This window comes from Xenopus tropicalis, chromosome 1 (genome assembly GCF_000004195.4).
Source record: "Xenopus tropicalis strain Nigerian chromosome 1, UCB_Xtro_10.0, whole genome shotgun sequence".
Lineage (NCBI taxonomy): Eukaryota > Metazoa > Chordata > Amphibia > Anura > Pipidae > Xenopus > Xenopus tropicalis.
The window spans coordinates 70,912,806-70,932,041 of record NC_030677.2 but is presented as its reverse complement, the minus strand read 5'-3'; the positions used below and the strand labels follow the sequence as shown (position 1 = coordinate 70,932,041).

General features: G+C 37.9%; 1 protein-coding gene across 5 annotated transcripts in view; it reads left to right on the top strand.

The window, feature by feature from the left end:
- The window catches only part of pde5a (phosphodiesterase 5A), a 107,253-nt gene that overhangs the window by 55,821 nt on the left and 32,196 nt on the right, over positions 1–19,236 (top strand). For all 5 annotated transcript variants that reach the window (XM_031902313.1, XM_012966045.3, XM_012966035.3 and 2 more), the window contains 4 exon segments: positions 7,567–7,638; positions 14,273–14,362; positions 16,053–16,190; positions 17,720–17,787. In XM_031902313.1, coding sequence (XP_031758173.1) covers positions 7,567–7,638; positions 14,273–14,362; positions 16,053–16,190; positions 17,720–17,787 — 368 coding nt within the window.

The window sequence follows — 19,236 nt, the reverse complement described above, 5'->3', positions numbered from 1 at the left end:
GCTGGTATGGTGCAGAGATCCTTCAGATCTTCCTCTTAGAAGGGGTACAGCCTACAGAACTTTGACTGCGTTGCCGACCTTTTGGAAACCACTTCCCATTCTTCCTTGATGAGTGCTTTCACTTCTTCATGAAATGGGAATGTCTGAGATCTCTTCTTGGCCCCAGGCAGGAAAGAAGATGAAGTCATAGGCTGATCCTCCTCCTGGAGGTCCAGTGCTTTTTTGACTACTTTTACTAGGGGTGACACCATAGCAAACTCGAAGGCTGCCTTGCAATCCTCCTCAGATTCTTCTCCTGATGAAGCATCAGAATATTCTGTCCTGTCCCCTCTGTCACTCAGGTAGTCTTCCCTTGAGTGTTTTATTCTGGGAGCTGCCAATGTTCCGACTTCTTGGGATATCATTTGATTGATTAAGGAAATGATATTCGCAGAGGCTAGAGGTTGCCCCCCTGCTGCAGACACCAGACAAGGATGGCACTGTCTCTTGTTAGGGAGAGGCATCTCTGAACATATGATGCAGGACCCTGAATCTTCTGTAGACACACTAGGAGCATCGCTTGGAGGATCCCTCTCCTTTTGTTTGACTTTAGCTGGTTTCATCTGCAACGTGAAATGCAACCATGGTGATGACTGCAGCTGTTCGGCATGCTTATCATCTGGTGTGGGTTTTTTTTTTACCTTAACTGAAGGCAGACTTGGTGAGGGTGGCAGCAAGCAATCAGTGATTCAAGGAAATGCTTGAAAAAAATCCAAATTAGATAAGGGCATACCCTTACCTAGGCAACTTCCAAGCACCGCACTTGAATGTATGTGATAAGCATGAAATAATAACAGAACACGGGTATATAATTGTTGGAATGTAAATGGTTATTTAGATTAAGAGGCAGATTTATCAAAATTTGTATTTGAGTAATTTTAGAGTTTTTATCAAACTTGGCTAAACTCAGATTGTTAAAAAGCATTAATGTTAGGTAATCTCCCATTGACTAACTTTTAGATGCTGAATTTTTAAATTCTTGGTTTTTCGTGGTTTTAACACATAGATTTTAGTATAAAAAAATCATGATTTTTAGCGCCAAAAAATAAGAAATGCAGAAAAAAGTTTGACCATTGATAAATATGGCCCTTAGTGTCTTACTCACTGGACAGTGCTGCTTTTTCACCTTTATGTTTTGTTATGTGATGCTTTATTTCTCAAAGGAACAAGGATAGCACAAAAAAATAAACAAAAACTGCTGCTGGCTCATTTTTAGATTCTTAAAATATTCTTTAATATCCTTAACAATGTCATTTTTTATTACTCAGCCAACAGCAAAGAAAATATATGAGAAATCATTAAAACTAAAGAATGGGCTCTTCCCATCTTACAATATGAAGAAGGCATGTACATGGGGTGAAGGTGTATTGCGCAAAATACATGCCTTTTTTTGCCCACAATGCACAATGCACAAAGAATTGTATACAGGAATATGCACCGAATACAGGAAGGTCATGCAAAGGAAGCAGTCCCAGGAGCTTAAAGGGATCATTTACAATAAGGAAGGTAATATGGAAAATGCAAATAATATACACAATCAACCTTTTTTTTCAGTTTGCACACTTCCTTCTGGGACTAAATTGCCAACACAGAGTTCAGAGACCTGTAGCTGTCCCATTGAATATAGCACTGCCTGTGGCAGTAGTGTATTCAAGAAAGGTGGTTGGGGGAGGCACATAGGTACACCACTTGGAAACCATTGTAGATAATTATAACAAAGAGAATTTAAGACAAACTAAAGGTGGCCATACATGAGCAGATTTTAGCTGCCAATTTGGGTCCTTTAGACCGATTCGGAGGCATATCTGTCCATGTGTTGAAGGGCCTGCCCGACCAAGATCTGGCATAAAACATTTGTTGATGTAACCCCCAATCCAACGGCACCAATGCCGCCATTGTAATTCGATGTTTGGCCCTAGGGCCAAATGATTGAATTAGCCCGATATCACCCACCTTTAAGTGGGCATATCAGGAGAAGATCCGCTTGCTTGGCAACCTCACAAAACGAGCAAATCTTCACATATATGGCTACCTTTACTGTTAGGTGGCCCAGGAGGCCTTTTAATGCGTCAGCCCATGGGGTTGTGTGAACAGGTGTGCTTGACCATGCTCATCCTAATGCTATTGTGCATCTGGAGGTGTGCGTATGCACGACCTATGGTGGTATGTCCTGAAGTCAGCTACGTGCTAATGTCATCTTGCCACCATAATTGAAAATTTTGGCCCCTTTTTGTTTTCATTGCCCAAGCTGGCTCTGAAGCTTTAGACTTTGCTCAAGCTTTTTGTACTGCTGTTTGCTGGTGGTATTTAACCACCTGTTAACTCCTTTTCCTGACCTTGATCCTTTGTTGCCTGCCTAGACCCTGTAGCCTCACCTTGACTCTTCTGTTTGTGCTAGATTTTTGGTTCAGTCCCTGCTGTGTGTTGGATCCCTGTCAATCCTGCAGAAGAAAGTTCCGGGCCCCAAAAGGGTGTCTGTAAAGACCGGCGTCAGCCGGGCTCTCCTGCTGCACTTAGGAGGTTGATCATTTTAGCAGCCTCAGGGCTTCTAATCTATAGACCGTAACACTAACTTTTTAAAAAAAAAGAATTTCCAGTGTATATTTGTGTAAATATTAACAGATTCATCCTGCCACAGTATTTTTTCTTGCATCAATAACTCTTTACTGTATTTAGTCTGCTTGCAGCAGTGTCTAACTTGCAGCAGGGGGACTTTTTTCCCATATTTCCCACCATAATCCTGTCTATCTCGGTCCTGAACCCTCTAGTCAGTCATTGTCATGTCTAATAATCCTATCACAATATTCAAGCTTGGCCTGTTGCACTTGGGATGTGACCAAGATGACAGAACATAACAGTTTACTGCCAGACTGTATAGAGATAGTACATCACTACAGTAAGTAGTGTAATAAACTTTTCTCAGACTATTGCTACCATTTACTGTATATCTTGCTAATGTCCTAACTTATGGCCCATATTCACTAAGTACCCATTCAATTCTCCAATTGGCTGACAGCTCATACATGCAGATAAAGCAGTTATGGTAATTGCATTGTTTAGAAGTATTTTAATCAGCTATAGGCTGGGTTTACATTTGGCATTTTTGCCAAGATCTTGGAATAATTACATTGGTAATAATCATGACTAAACAGTTTGTTTCAGGTTAAAATAAAAAGTTGTTAGGAAACGTCTCTCTCTCTCTCTCAGCCTCTCTGTCTATAAAATAATGAAAACATATTTTTGCTGCCAGAACAGGGGGAAACCCCGGTTATCCTTTAATAATCATAATACTAAAACATTGGATCTTAATTGTACATTACTTGAACCAGAGCACTGAAAGAAACAATGCAGCAAACCATGCTGGAATGTTTATTTAAGATTGTTGGGAAGATACAAAGCATGGGAAATGGGATTTTACCACCCGTTTTATAATATTTTCTGTTTTTTTATGGAGATAAAATAGTTCTTTGTCTTCTTTGTTATAGCTGCTTTAGAATCTAGCTAAAACACTTCCCATTTTTTAGTATCAAATGTTGATTAATTGTGCTTTAGCTTTGTTTAGGGGGAAGAAACTGTGTTTTGCTGGATTTTGTATTAAATGTTTGTTACAGGAAAAGAGACTAATCTAAATACCAAAGTTTGAGCATGGGTTTTTCTTTAAACCAAATAGCCATTTATCTCTGTACAATGAATATATGATAGAAAAATAGATTGGTAGATGATTAGCCGTGCCAGAATAGCAAAGATAGTGCATTGTTTTCTTCTTCCCTAATCTGGCACAGTTCATTCCAACAGAGCGCTGAGAAATCATAACCCGTTTAGCTTGTACAGTGCATGCTGAGGAGAATACTGTGGAATGCTGTGAGAAGATCCACATTTTTGCTAGATGATCATGTTAAAAACAGATGCTTCCTGTATAATCACAATGTGAGTTATTAAAATGTCCTAAGGGAAAGATCAAGGGCTTGTCTTGCAGTTTGAAACTTAGAAATTGTTACAGAAAGGAGGCTAATCAAATGTCATGAAAGTGTGGAACATTAATCATCACACTTGCTAAAGAAAAAAACATATGCTAAATATTCTGGGGGAAAATGTGGTGGATGGAACCAGTTTACAAGGGTTTATTAGGTCCAGACCTCCTAGAAGAAATTGCATTTTCTAGATCACAAATCCATAACTGTGGCATTTAAATTATCAGCAACCTCAAGACCTCAAAGAGGTCAAAAACAGAAGGCGGACAAGATTCCGCAGTGATTGGAGATTCCAGTACTTAATACACATGACATTGAGAGCAGAACTGATGTCTTCAGTTTAATTTAACAGTATTTTTACAGTTTTGCTGCAATAAATAATATTTCTACACCATGATGTGAATATATAGATGGTCCATTTCATAAAGACATTTATTAATTGCCTTAACATATCTGGAATCCTGCACAACACAGGCTGAACTTCCTAAATGGCAATATATATATTACATGTGCAGATTGTCTGCCAGGCACTGAAACATCCCCTGAGTTTTGGATAAACTACTAGGCTGTGTAATTGCATGTTGCTTAGGAGCTTTACTAAAACATACTAGTAAATCCCATGAACACTGAATAAGTATCAGAAGGCAAAGTGAAGGCAAACCCTACTTCATTTTTTACTGTTAAAACTACGCAGCATCAAAATATAAGTTCCCATGATTTCTTGCCTTGTCTTTTTATTTATTTTTTTTTTTTGTTTGCATATTCTATTTCCCCCAGTGTATTGTATTGTACATGTCTGTAAAACAAAAGCCTGGGTTATGTAAACTGTTATTAATTAATACGTTTCCTTGCACCATGAAACACTTTAATCTTCATTTCTATTCTTAAAACAATTGGAACTTCATCTGAGTTGATACTAGTTTGTGACATTCATTTATTATCAATTTAAACATGTTTAGGATGCATTGGTGGCCACTGGGGCACTGATAAGTAACATGGGGACAATAAGAAGTAATGTGCATGTTTCCGCTTATAATTTTTTTAGTGGTGATTTATACCTCATCCTTGGTTTTAAGGCAGTGGTGTGTGTGGGGAACATGGGAATACCCGTAGAGGTCTTTCATTAGGTCTTGAATTATAAAAGGCTCTTTGGCCTTAAGCCCTTCTCACCCTACCCGTGATGTTTTTTTTGCTTTGTGTTATACATGATAACATATGGAGCAGGCTACTCATTGGTACAAGCTAATCAGCTTTTGAGCCAGCCACTTCAAAAGCGGCATGTGTGTGTTCAGCTGTAATACAGATACAAATATTTATGTATGGTTAATTCCTGGACTCACGGTTACCACCTGTCTGGTTTTTACCCTGTTTTAAGCCCGGTTGAGCCCGGATTTTGAATGGCTGTCCAGGTCAAAACTGCTAATTTGGAAAACTGAGCTTCAACTGAGGTTGAAGCAGTGATCAGCCAATTGCCAATTGCCATGTCATAGCCTTGCTTCCTGTGACATCACCACCTGCCCAAGTGATTTCACTGTCCCATCCTGTGACATCACTCCACACTCCCATCCGGAGTTACGGATGGGAAAAGATGGCATCCCTACCTGGACTTGTGCTGAAAAACCTTGAGAATGTTTTTCTTATAGTGCAATCTGCCACTCTTAGGCTGATGGCACACAGTATGTTTTGTCACCCATGCTAAATCTCCCCCAGCAAGGCCAACAAAGCCTCAGAAATACCTTTGAACAAAAGTCATTGTGAATCTGTGGCATTGATATATTTGAATTGTGTAACCACAGGCATATACATATACACTGTACATAATGATCAGCAGGCTGACTAAGTAATAAAATTGCTGTTTCCATCTTGTCAATCTCTAACATAATTCCACTCAAAATAATACACAGAAAACTCTGTTATACAGTTGAATATATGTGTGGGTGTGCCGCCCCTTCAAATTTGCTTGAATAAATAGCCTTTTATCCAGCCCTGAACTAAAGAGTTTTTTTCACAACCTTTTTTTAGCGACATCTTTACATTATAATAGATATTATTAGTATTTTTGGAGTTTTTAAAGGAGAAGTTCACCTTTAAATAACGAATGAATTTGTTATAGATTGGCTTATTATTAGCAACATTCCAGTTTATATTTTAAAGTGATACTGACACCAAAAAACTACCTTTCAAAATATTAAAGAGCATTAAAAGTTACCTATAGGTCACATTGATCATTTTTTGCTAATAGGGCTGCTTTTGTAAGTAATTGTCACTTGAAGTCCATAAACCTGACTGTTTTGCCAATCTGACTGGCCCCTCTCAACCTGTCAGTTATAGCTTCTAATGCTAACAGACTCCTGCTGCACAAATATGGCAGCCCCCTCATAGAGGTACATGGTAGATCTGCTAGATAATGTAAAAGCATCGGGCAAATACTTTTAAGGCAAAATTATAAATAGCATGCAAAGACAATGTTATGATGTAAAAGGGGGTTCTTTTCTAGTGTCAGTACCCCTTTAATGTTTGGTATTCCCTTCTTAATATGCCTCTTTCCAGAACGCAGTTTAGAATTACCCCAGAAACCAAACATTTATACTTTAAAACCAACATTTTTCGTGTTTATTTGTATTGCTTATATCTCTTTAGAGGCTCTGTCTTACTCATGTTCCATTCAGTCTTCTAAGTTACTGCTATAGGTGGGACCCTAGCAACCAAATACGCATTGAAAATCCAAACTGAACACTTGTAAAACAGAAAGTTAAATATTTTGATAAGCCATAAAAAATTCAGACCAATTACAAATAGCATTGTAATACCTTCCTTTGTCTACATCATAGTAAAATGTAACTTAAGGTGAACTACCTCTTTTATTGTTTACATTTCTTTATATATAAGTTTATCAAAGTGAATAGTTGCAATAATAGAAGAATAATTTACTTGAATCCTCTTTCTTCAAATGATTTGTAGCTAGTTTTTGTATCACCCTTTATAATAAATAAATCTGTGGAATATGATACTTAATCAAATATACATTTTGTAATTTTGTTCTTGCAATATGCAAATCAAAATGCAATTCAGTGCTAACTTTAATGGGGATCACATGCTAAGCTGAACCGATACAATCTATAACCTATTAACTCAACAGCCATGCATCAGTGTATCCAGATTTAAGTACACTCCTGCCTGGATCCCTTATCCGGAAACCCATTATCCAGGAAGTTCCGAATTACAGAAAGGCCATCTCCCATAGACTCCATTATAAGCAAATAATTCTAATTTTTAAAAATTATTTCCTTTTTCTCTGTAATAATAAAACAGTACCTTTTACTTGATCTCAATTAAGATATAATTAATCCTTATTGGAGGCAAAACAAGATGGGTTTATTCAATATTTATGATTTTTCACAGACTTAAGTTATGGAGATCCAAATTACAGAAAGATTCCTTATCCAGAAAACCCCGGGTCCCGAGCATTCTGGATAACAGGTCCCATAGCTATACTTGTATTTCATGTATAAATGTTATAATAATTGTCCTTTTCTTATTTGTTTGATGAACTCAGGTGGTTGGTGTAGCACAAGCAATCAATAAGAAGTCAGGAAGCAATGGGACATTTACTGACCAAGATGAAAAGGTGAAGTATGTTATGTGCATACAGTAATTGTGTTTGCATTTGTGATCTCCCAATACTAAATTATTTATATGTCAATGAACAAGGCTTGATTAGGTTATCATAGTTAAAATATATTTGTGCCTGTTAGATTGTTTACTGTAGAAAATTGTATTTAAATGGTCAAGGGAGGCTAACAGTAATTTTTGCAAAGCCATATATCTTTTTTTTTTTAATTAACCCTTTTTTAAAGAGGAACTTTAACCACAAGATTATTTTCCCTATATCAAATATGTGCACAGGAGCCAATACAGTAACTGATACAGGCAAGATTATCTTATAGTTTAGTGACATCATCAATAGTGAACATGTAAAGTATTTCTAAGGAATTCTGTGGAAACCACATTTGGCTAATGCAATACATCTGGTGTTGATCAAGTTTACCAAAATATTACAAACATGTTTGATTGGATTTCTCAGTGCAATACAGGGCACAATATACACAGTTATACAGAGTAAGATTTTGTTTACCAACTGATTGTCCTTCATCAGGTCAGATATGCTGCTACAATAGTCTTGTATTAAAAGGTGTTGTAACATAAAGGTTAGAATGAAAGAAGAAGATATTAAACAGAAGAAAATGAAAGGCGAGGGAAATAATCAGGGGACTCCTGACAGTTATTAGACTGATGTCATATGGGTCATTCTCTCTTGCTGTCTGATGTTCTGAAAATGTCTGACAGAGCAAGTACTGGTGCTTTTCAGTCCAAAAACCCTCACTAAATGGTGGCCAGTCATTCTCATGCATTTCTGATATGACAAGCAGCTGACTTTGTGTTAATCCATCACCGCATAATCAGGAATTCTTGTTTGTGGCATTACCAGCAGGGCTCATGATGATGCTCTTGGTACCAATAAGATTTTGTATGCACTATACAGTATGTTAACTCTGATTATCCAGACACACTATATCCAAAAAAGTATCCAATCGCCCCTTCTAAAATTTTAAATATTCCCATTCCAGTCTCTGGAGGCAATGTCAGCATATTAATTACTTGCTTGGAGTATGGGTTTTTATGGGTGAGAAGTCACACATATCAACATGCACAGTGGTCTAGAGCAGTGCTGTCCAACTTCTGTTGTACCGAGGGCCGGAATTTTTCCGACCTACGTGGTGGAGGGCCGATAATGGAAGCCAGTTTTGACCACTCCCCTTTTTGAAACCGCACTCACTTGAAACCACACCCATGTTATCACATGACCATACCCATATTAATGGTTGTAGTGCAGCAAAAACCTGCCATACTCTGCCTTCCCTACCCTGACTGTGTGTGCCATACTCTGCCTTCCCTACCCTGCCTGTGTGTGCCATACTCTGCCTTCCCTACCCTGCCTGTGTGCCATACTTGGCTGGTTTGTGCCATACTTGGCCTGTGTGTGCCATACTCTGCCTTCCCTACCCTGCCTGTGTGTGCCATACTCTGCCTTCCCTACCCTGCCTGTGTGCCATACTTGGCTGGTTTGTGCCATACTTGGCCTGTGTGTGCCATACTCTGCCTGCCCTACCCTGCCTGTGTGTGCCATACTCTGCCTGCCCTACCCTGCCTGTGTGTGCCATACTCTGCCTGCCCTACCCTGCCTGTGTGTGCCATACTCTGCCTTCCCTACCCTGCCTGTGTGTGCCATACTCTGCCTTCCCTACCCTGCCTGTGTGCCATACTTGGCTGGTTTGTGCCATACTTGGCCTGTGTGTGCCATACTCTGCCTTCCCTACCCTGCCTGTGTGTGCCATACTCTGCCTTCCCTACCCTGCCTGTGTGTGCCATACTCTGCCTTCCCTACCTTGCCTGCGTGGGCTATACTTTCACTGTGTTTGCTATTCTTGGTTGGTTTGTGCCATACTCTGCCTGTGTGTGCCATACTCTGCCTTCCCTACCCTGCCTGTGTGTGCCATACTCTGCTTGCCCTATGATGCCTGTGTGTATGGCACACACAGGCAGCATACAGTGACACAATGCTGGCACTGCTCCTACAGTCTGCACAATAACTATATATTAAAAAACTTTTTAATTGCAGTACCACCTCAGTATATTTTCTTTTTGTAGTGTGCAGGGATTATTTGTGGGTTTCTACTGCTCCTGAGGTGTGAACAGGGGAACAATGGGAGTGATTACAGCCTGAGCCTGAGGTGTGAACACTGCAGGGGGTGAACAATGCAGAGATTAAAAGGTGTGAACAACACAGGGGATTACATATTTAAACAATACAGAGGGATTACAGCCTGAATCTGAGGTGAGAACCATGCAGGGGGGGCAGTTAATCACAGTACTGATACCATTTAAAGCTTACACAAGAGTAAGCCATCAAAGCAGCCAGACAGGTGGGGGGCCACACAGAGGGGGGTCAGTTGGACAGCACTGGTCTAGAGCAGTATAAAGGCTGCTACCATTCAGCTGTAGAAGAGTGGAATAGTTTTTACCAGAGTGAAGGATTGTGCATTACATCTGGCAGTCTGAGAGATGGTCTGGGTTTGCTGGATGCCAAGAAAATGCTACCTGTCTCAATGCACTCTGCTGACTTAAAGATTGGTGCAGAATGAATAATGATTTTTTGTGGTTTGGGTTAATTCCAGTTAAATCAAACTGCTTGGGAAAGGATACTACATATAATCACATTATGAATGTATAAATGATGAAGCATTTGCCTTTTTTCCCTATTAAACTGTGTTCTGTTTAACCTGGTCTCTGCTTAGGGCACAACTCTATCAAGCTTCTATAAGGCTTTGCATGAGCAGTGCCTGTGGGAAAGTGCTCACCTCATGACAAAATTGCTACTGGCAGTGTGTATCCAACCATTATACACCAGCAATGATAGCAGGGGACAGTTCTCAATCCACTTTGCCTCCCTTGGAATCCTCAAAACTTACTCAGTCATATAAAGTAAATTGTATAGAAATCCAAAAAGATTAGTAGGAGAGTTGCTAAATGGCGCCCAAAGGACACCTGCCACCCCCTCTCCCCAAATTGTTTCTCCCACTGGAGGTGTGGGCTAATAGATCTTGCAGGGAGCTCCTGGTGTGGGTGGCCATGTTGGGGCACATGCATGCGCATGATGAGCGAGTGCCACTACTCACTTATTATTTGCATGTGTATGACATAGGCTTGGGAGGCACATCTGATGCTTCTATGTCATGCACATAATAAGCAAGCCAAGTGATTCTCATGCATGCTATACACACATGCATGAGAATAGACCACACGCACCGGTGTGGTCTATTCTTTTCTAAAAAAAAATACCCCCAAAAACTATTTTTTCCCCAAACCAGAGTGAGGGCTTTATTAGCACACCTTAAATCCAGTAAAACAAATGGACAGTAGTTGGGATGTAATGGCCATAACTCCCTGGATAAGCATCACTTTACAGGAATATTTTCTTGAGGATAATGTTATTAAACATTTACCACCCTATTAAAAGACACTCTAGGGGTCTTTTTGTTATTTGAATCTTCATACCTTGAGTCTACTTAAAAATCATTTAAATATTAATTAAACCCAAAAGGGTTGTTTTGCCTCTAACACTCTAACAAGAATTAATTATCTTAGTTGGGAACAAGTACAAGGTACTGTTTTATTAATACTGAGAAAAAGGAATTCATTTTTTTAAGATCTTAATTATTTGGAGTCTATGGGAGATGGCCTTCATTTAATTGGGAGCTTTGTGGATAACGGGTTTCTGGGTGATGAATCCCATACTTGTATGAAAATGAAAGTTTACTTCAGTGGGTCTGAGTTTCAGTAATCAAAATAATCTCTGTGTAAGGGTCAAAGCAAGAGTTAAAACTAATAGAAGTGTAGTACAATCCATCTTTAAAGTTCCTTGGACATATGTGGCCTGTGGAAAGATTTGCAATTACTGTATGTTCAAATCATGTAAAGATGCAAATAAATAAGAGGTTAGTGAAAGTATGATAATGTTCTTTAGGTTTCCTTAAAGGAACAGTAACACCAAAAAATGAAAGTGTATAAAAGTAATTACAATATAATGTACTGTTGCCCTGCATTGCTACAACTGGTGTTTGCCTCAGAATGATATATACTATAGTTTATATAAGTAAGCTGCTGTGTAGCCATGGGGGCAGCCATTCAAAGGAGAAAAGGCACAGGCTACTTAGCAGATAACAGACAAACCCTCATTATATGGGGCTTATCTGCTAGTTATCTGCTATGTAACCTGTGCCTTTTCTCCTTTTTTCCAGCTTGAATTGCTGCCCCCGTGGCTACACAGCAGCTTATTTATATAGTAGCTTTTCTGTAGCAAAAAACACCAGTTTTTTGCAGAGCAACAGCAAATAATATTTTAATTACTTTAAACCGCTTTAATTTTTTGAAGTTACTGTTCCTTTAAATAATGTGCAAATGTGGGGTTAGACTATCACATCCTACTATAGTGTTGTTGTTTTTTATGCTTTTAATTTGTACTTCAGATAGGGTTTACTTTGGGAATGTTTTCAATTGGAATCTATTACTTCTGGGGATAACATGATTTCATCCCTTTGGAGGTTACTGTTCTGTGAAAATATTCATCTATTACAAATGCTTATTGTTTTAGGATAGAGTTATGTAACTTGATTCTCGTTTATACAGGGAATCACAGGATATCATAAACTTTCCAGCAGTTTGCCTTTATCCGCCAGTTTGCAATCTTAAGTGTCTATGAAGCATTTGCTACTCTGTTAAACAACCTTCATATATAATATGAAAACCACATACAGCACTGTTAGTTTAAAGCTAATATTTATTGTTGTTTTATTGCTTCTGCTTTACAAATGCTGCTTTTAAACCATTTAATCTGCACTGTATGTTCAGATGGATTCAGATTTTATTGGCAAGTTCCCATGCTTTTATGGATGGGAACAGAATTTTAGGTAGATATTCCACTAATCATTTCTGGAAAGGTAGAATGAATAATTGCAAACTAAAATAAACTATGAGAGGAGAGCAAAACGGGAAGGCATCTGATACCTGACTGTATACTAAACCTAGAACTAAACCCTAAAAAAAGATGGTTAAAAATGCTGTTTTTTATATACTGAACTTACTGTACTAGCCAACAAGCTCATGTAACAGTAATGATCCATACCTTCAAAGTTTTCCACAGCTGCTCTCTACCTTCTGATCTTGTTAGGCCATCTGTTGAATGCTTGTGAATCGGCACATGTTCAGTATTCTGTTGGTTTCTTATAGCCGCCCTTGGTTACTTTAAGAGCAGAATTTCCAGTTGGAAATTAATCTCTTTTAGTGCAGAGAGAGCAAGAAATCAGCAGTAAGGAAGACAAAAAACTACCAGGGAACCCCTGCTTAAGAATCCATGGGGGCCTTGTGCAGGTAGAGAAGTATAAAACACAAGAGGGCTCATTTACATCCACAAACATAGTGGGCAATAGGGATGTAGCGAACCCGCGCAAAAATGTTCGCGAACCCGTTCGCGGACTTTCGCCAAAACTCGCGAATATTCGCGAACTTTGCGAACCCCATAGACTTCAATGGGAAGGCGAACTTTAAAACCTAGAAAAGCCATTTCTGGCCAGAAAAATGATTTTAAAGTTGTTTAAAGGGTGCCACGACCTGGACAGTGGCATGCAGGAGGGGGATCAAGGGCAAAAACTTCTCAGAAAAATACTTTTAAAAAAAACGCCAAAAAAAAGCGCCAAAAAATAACGCAAAAAAAACGCAAAAAAATAACGCCAAAAAAAAAAACGCAAGCTATTCCTATGTATATGCATAGGCGATAAAACGCGGCGGAAAAACGCGGCGGGAAAACCAAGGCGAAAAAACGCGGCGAACCCAAAGTGGCGAACATCGGCAAAAGTCCGCGAATTTTCGCGAACGCGAACAGTTCGCTACATCTCTAGTGGGCAACTTGCACTTTTCCTCACAGTCAGTTGCACATAAAACCTCTTTCATTAAAGATACTTGCATCAATGTGCCCCCTTGCTCCTTATTATAGCTGCATTTAGCGCGGCTCAGTTCTTTCTGCCTTCTGTTCCCAATTGAGTGCTGCTGTGCCTATTGATGCAGAGGAACCAAGATAGCTCCAGGGTTCCCTCAGCACCCCTTGCATTAATTAAGGCAGGTTAGTGGAGGCGAAAGTATAGGGCGCACACATGCCAAACACCAAAAATGATGTCAGTGAACATCAGAAATTACTCCAGACAAACTTCGAAAATATTTGGCAAACCGAATGCAATTGCAGTAGGCACAGCACAACTGTATCAAGAGACTCACCTATTAGTGTCTACAATGACTCCAGAAAAAACTGCATTGTGAAAAGAAACATGGTGATCACTACACTTGCGTACGTAACCCTAAGGTGTTTTGCTTATTACAGGTGCTGCTCCGGGGTGCCATAAAGTTGGTCCTAGCAGTCTCTCATTCTTGCAGCTATACTTATAACAATGCTACACATCTACCAACAGGAAAAGAGTTATATATAGCAAACAAAATGCAGCAATTACCCCGTTTATACTTGAAGTAAAAGTGTGTTTCTAAAAATATTGCATTTTTGTTGTAATCATGATAGTGGTGTTTGATTAGTATCAGTAAACTATCATAGAGCATATAAGGGATAGTAAATACCATTTCTTTGATTAATGTTTTAGGACTTTGCTGCTTATCTGGCATTCTGCGGAATTGTTCTACACAATGCACAACTTTACGAAACATCACTGCTTGAAAACAGGAGGAACCAGGTATAGTTTTATCAGTTAAAAATTACTTATTTTAATTTAAACCATGTAGGACCTGCATATATCCCTTAAAGCACTTAAAGTGCAAGCCTAGAAATATAATATTGAGTAGCTTTTCTTTCACAGTAAAAGAACCATTTTTGCTGCTTTAAAAAAAAAGTTCACTTCCTTAATTCTAAAGGTGGCCTCTTGTTCTTTGTTGTTTTCTATGTGAAAAAGATCTTCTTATCCTCTTATCTGTCTGTAATGCCCTCTAATGTACAATTTCAACTTCCATAGTCTTTCCCCTTTAATTGTTCTATTCCTTTTACCATTTTAGTTGCATGTCACTGCACTCTTTTCAGCTCATTATTATCCTTAAGGATAGGGAAACCAAAACAGCACGGCATACAGTGAGGAAGTAGTTTTGCACAGATTATTAATCGTCTAAAGGTACTTACAATGCCAATGTCAAGAGCCTAGGTTTCTGCTCACCTCCTCATAGAAGGCAATTAGATTAGTCTGGCAAGATCTGTTACATATAAAACCATGCTGGCACAAAAGTAGTGTAATTTGAAATGTATTACAGTCTCTTATCCCTTAATACCACTATAAGCTTTTTTACGGCAAAGTCAAACTAACAGGCGTATCCAGGTTGTGATAGGAACCCTTTTTCACTAATGACACCACATTAGCAATTAGTCAATTCTTCTTTTTTTGTTTTCACTATTGATAAAATGAAGTATAATTTTGCATTAATATAACCCTTGTCCTTTTCATTCTCTATTTCGGCTTGTCAGAATGATTTTTTTTTGCATGCTTTATTTTCCTTATCTAACAAAAGTTTCAGCTGCCCCAACTAACATTTATGCCTTAAATGCATGTTTTTTGTTGTACCTCAACTGTTCAGAAAATCCTTATTGACTTCTAATATGTTTATATTGTAAAATAGGTTATATATTGTATTGTCCCTTATTTATATCAGGCTCCACACGTCTAAACTAAAGGTACTGCAGGTTATTCCGAAAATTGCTCCTTATAAACTGAATGCAGCTCATGCTATTGGAAATAAAAAAAATATTTAGAAAAGAAAATTATATTTTAACTTTCATCCAACAAGTAATCTGGACATGCACACCTGTCATAGTGGTATGAGCCTTATAGTAAATCACATTGATGCAAAAGTAGGAAGAAAAACTTGGCTTCTTTTCCAAGATTGCTTTCAATGTACACTGCTAAATTATTCTGCTTTATCAAATAACTTAATCAGTTGATAATGGTTGGTAACTAGGATTATACAGTATGTAGAGAGCAGATCACTTATTTAATCTGATTTGAGTCCATATCACATTGTTTCATGTGTCAGGCAGTACGGGCACTGGGATTTTATCACAGACTTAGCTTGTAGCTTGTAGCTTGTGGACTGCTAAAAGCCAACCTTCTTGGATCCCAGTCACTTACTTCAATGCTAAATTACAGTGATACTCTTATGAAACTTTTTCTAATGTTCTGTATTCCATAGTAGATCTAGTAGATAGGTACAATTTGTGTAGTTTGAGACTTTGAAAATGCAACTGTAAATGTTGTCGTAGACTTTTGTCTTGAGTTTGTCTAGAATGTTTGTCCTTGACGTCTTAGATAAAACACTTCACTCTGAAGGGTTTTAAAAAAACAATAACATGCTCATTCATATTATTAAGTATTATTCATATAGGTGCTGCTTGACCTTGCAACCTTGATATTTGAAGAACAGCAATCACTGGAAGTCATCTTAAAGAAGATCGCAGCTACCATTCTGTCATTTATGCAGGCTCAGAGATGCACAATATTCATTGTGGATGAAGATAGTCCTGTGAGTAAGGGCATGTCTCATTAGTAAATGTTATATTTTATACAGGTATGGGACTTGTTATACAGAATGTTCGGGACCTGGGATTTTCTGGATTAGTGATCTTTCCGTAAATTGGATTTCCATACCTTAAATCTACTAATAGGCTTGTTTTGTCTTTAATAATGCTTCATTATATCTTAGTTGGGATTAAGTACAATGTAATAATTGATGTGCGGTGCAAAACCAGTCAGACGGCAACCCTAAATACAACAGCTTTAACTATTTGGTTTGAATAGTGTACAGCCCAAGTTCCAGTTTCTTAAGTAACTAAGTAAGGACAAAATGGATAGCAAAAAATTAAAGAAGTTAATTATTGTTTTGCAGCACAGTTTATACAAATGTAAGCAAATTGTGAAATGAAAACCAGCTTCAGTAGCTGTAAATAATTAAATAGATCCCACAACAAAACAACCACCATTATAAATGCAGCTAATGCAGCTTACTTGCTAAAATCTTCCTAAAAGTAGTTTGAAAATCTTAAATGAGCCAAAGTATACACCAAATAAGAAATGTCTATAATCTGGTGTCACTGGTGGGCATTTGGAGATTTCTTCCATTTGATTCCTGAGCCTTTGAAGAAGAGCTGTGATTAAAAGAGAAGGGTTGCACTGTATCACAGTAAGAGAAGAATGCACTGTATCCCAGTAAGCCTATTGATGTAGAGGTGTAAGGTTATTTTTGTAGGAAAAATATTTACAGTTATTTTGAAAAATCTAAAAAGACTATGCCCAAATAATAATCCAGGGAAACCCTGAGGAAATCTTGTGTTTCTACAAATAGAAAACGACAGATCATTTTACAGTATGTATATCCCTATGGATACATGGATGGGTTCTTGGTAGTTAATCCTCTTAATTCCTATGAAAACAGGAAAAGTTCTACTTTTTGGATGACTGATGAAACGATACAAAAAAAGTGGACTGGGGGGGTGAGGTTCAAGTATTTTTTGCTAACTGGTTTTAAGATGGCTTTTTTTAGATTATTATACAATGGTATATAATGGTTTTTGAAAGAATTCCCTGAAACTAATAAGGGGCAAATTTATTAAATATTGTTAACAATCTTTAATACTTAACTATGTTTAAGACTAAAAATGGGTAGCCAGTCATCCAGTTCCACAGGCTTGCATTCAGGAACACCTGAATGTATTTATTGTATTGTTGTATGTAGTCTTGTTCTATGTTGGATGAAACATTTGTTGTATGACACTTTGATAAGACTAGCATTTGTAATGCATAGGATAGTCATCATGCATTGCTGATTTTTAATAATTTTAGGAACATTCAGTTTTTTACAGTATGTACCATATGCATGAATAATAAGCCCTGCAGCTTGTTATAGGTGTAGGATGGCTCTTCCTCTTTGAAGAGTGTGTTACATTGTTCTATTATATGTTTCATTTTTGGTCATTTAAGGTCATACTGCCCTTTTCTATAGTCTTATTCAGTATAGTAAAAACATATCTTTATACCAAAATGTATTATTTACAGGATACCTTTTCAAGTGTGTTTCATATGGAGTCTGATGAATTAGAAGAGTCTGCAGATGCTGTAAAAAGGTAATTACCAGTCAATATGCTGTATAAAGAAAGAAAGCTTTTGTTTATATGGAAGCAGAAGACACTTTGTACTGCTTGGCCTGCCCAAAGTGTGAAAGTGCCTTAAAGTTGACAATAGTGTAAAAGAATATGTAAGTTGTTTTCTCCACTAAGGAGAAAATGTGTTATGTTGTTATGTCTTTATATAGTATGACACGACTGAATTAAAAATGTTTCAGTCTTCATACATGCTTGTTACTTAATTTGGTTCAAAATAACATTCTGCAACTTTAGGGCATTGCTAGACACAATTCTGATTTTCCCAAGTGGGATCTGAGTTTGGTAACAACAGCACAGATGAGAACTGCCCAATTGAGGCACACATTAAGAAAAAAACCTCTGACAGCAGAAGGATCTAATACCTCCAAGAAGTGTCTGTGTGCTAATCTCCTCTAACAAAATATGTTGCAGTTCAAAACAGCAGAATCAGAACTGATTATAGAAGAGATTAATGGCATTCCATGCTGCAATTATTATTTAAGGGGATTTTTATTTTGGGAATAAAGAACTAAGCCAAGGGTGTCATAACACAAATGACAAAACGCTAGTTTAAAGGGGAGAGCTAGTCAGATGTGTTTGTTAGGACTACATGAGCTGTGCTTATGATTTACTGAGAAGTAGTTGCTTCTTGTAAAAATAGTTTAGTTTCCCTTGATGATAGCAAATCTGGAGATAATTCATTTAAGCACAGCAGGAGAGAATCAGCTTAGTATTTGCAGCCAATCATAGCACTTGTTTTGTTTGTTTGGCAGAAAGGGTGCAGCTGTGACTGCTAGCAACAAACTGCAACCACAAAGGCATCTGTGTGGTTACTCCTTCTCTGTCTAAGCATTATCCACCTGGGTGCAGAACCTGTTATCACATGTCTGCTATTATTTACATCACAACACATGTTGGTGTCCTTTTATATCTATGCAGGGCTGAGCCTTTTGCAATGTCTCAATACTTCTGAGTGGCTTCTGGCATCTCAGAGTAGCATTAGTTATGCTTCATTTCTCTTTAGAGAGTTATTTGTGATGTTGCATTAATTGCCTTTTTGTAAAAGCAAAATATTCACTGTCAATATGCAGGGTTTATATTCTATTTATATGTGTACCTTATACAGTAAGGACATACATACATACATACATATATACATACATACATGTACACTGCAATATCAATTTCACAGCTGAGACATTTTCATTACAACAGTAAAAGGAGCATATTTATGACTACTGAAGGGCCTCTTGTTATCATAAACCCTGAGGCATAATTCTTCTATAGGTACAACTGAAGTCAATTTGCTTCCAGTCACCTAGAGACCTTTCAAACTTTCAATTTTCTATGTAGATTTGGGGTCCTGGGAGAAAAATGTGATGTATGAACAGAGAAAAAAAAAGAATAAAAGACCAAAAAGTTGGTTGGAGG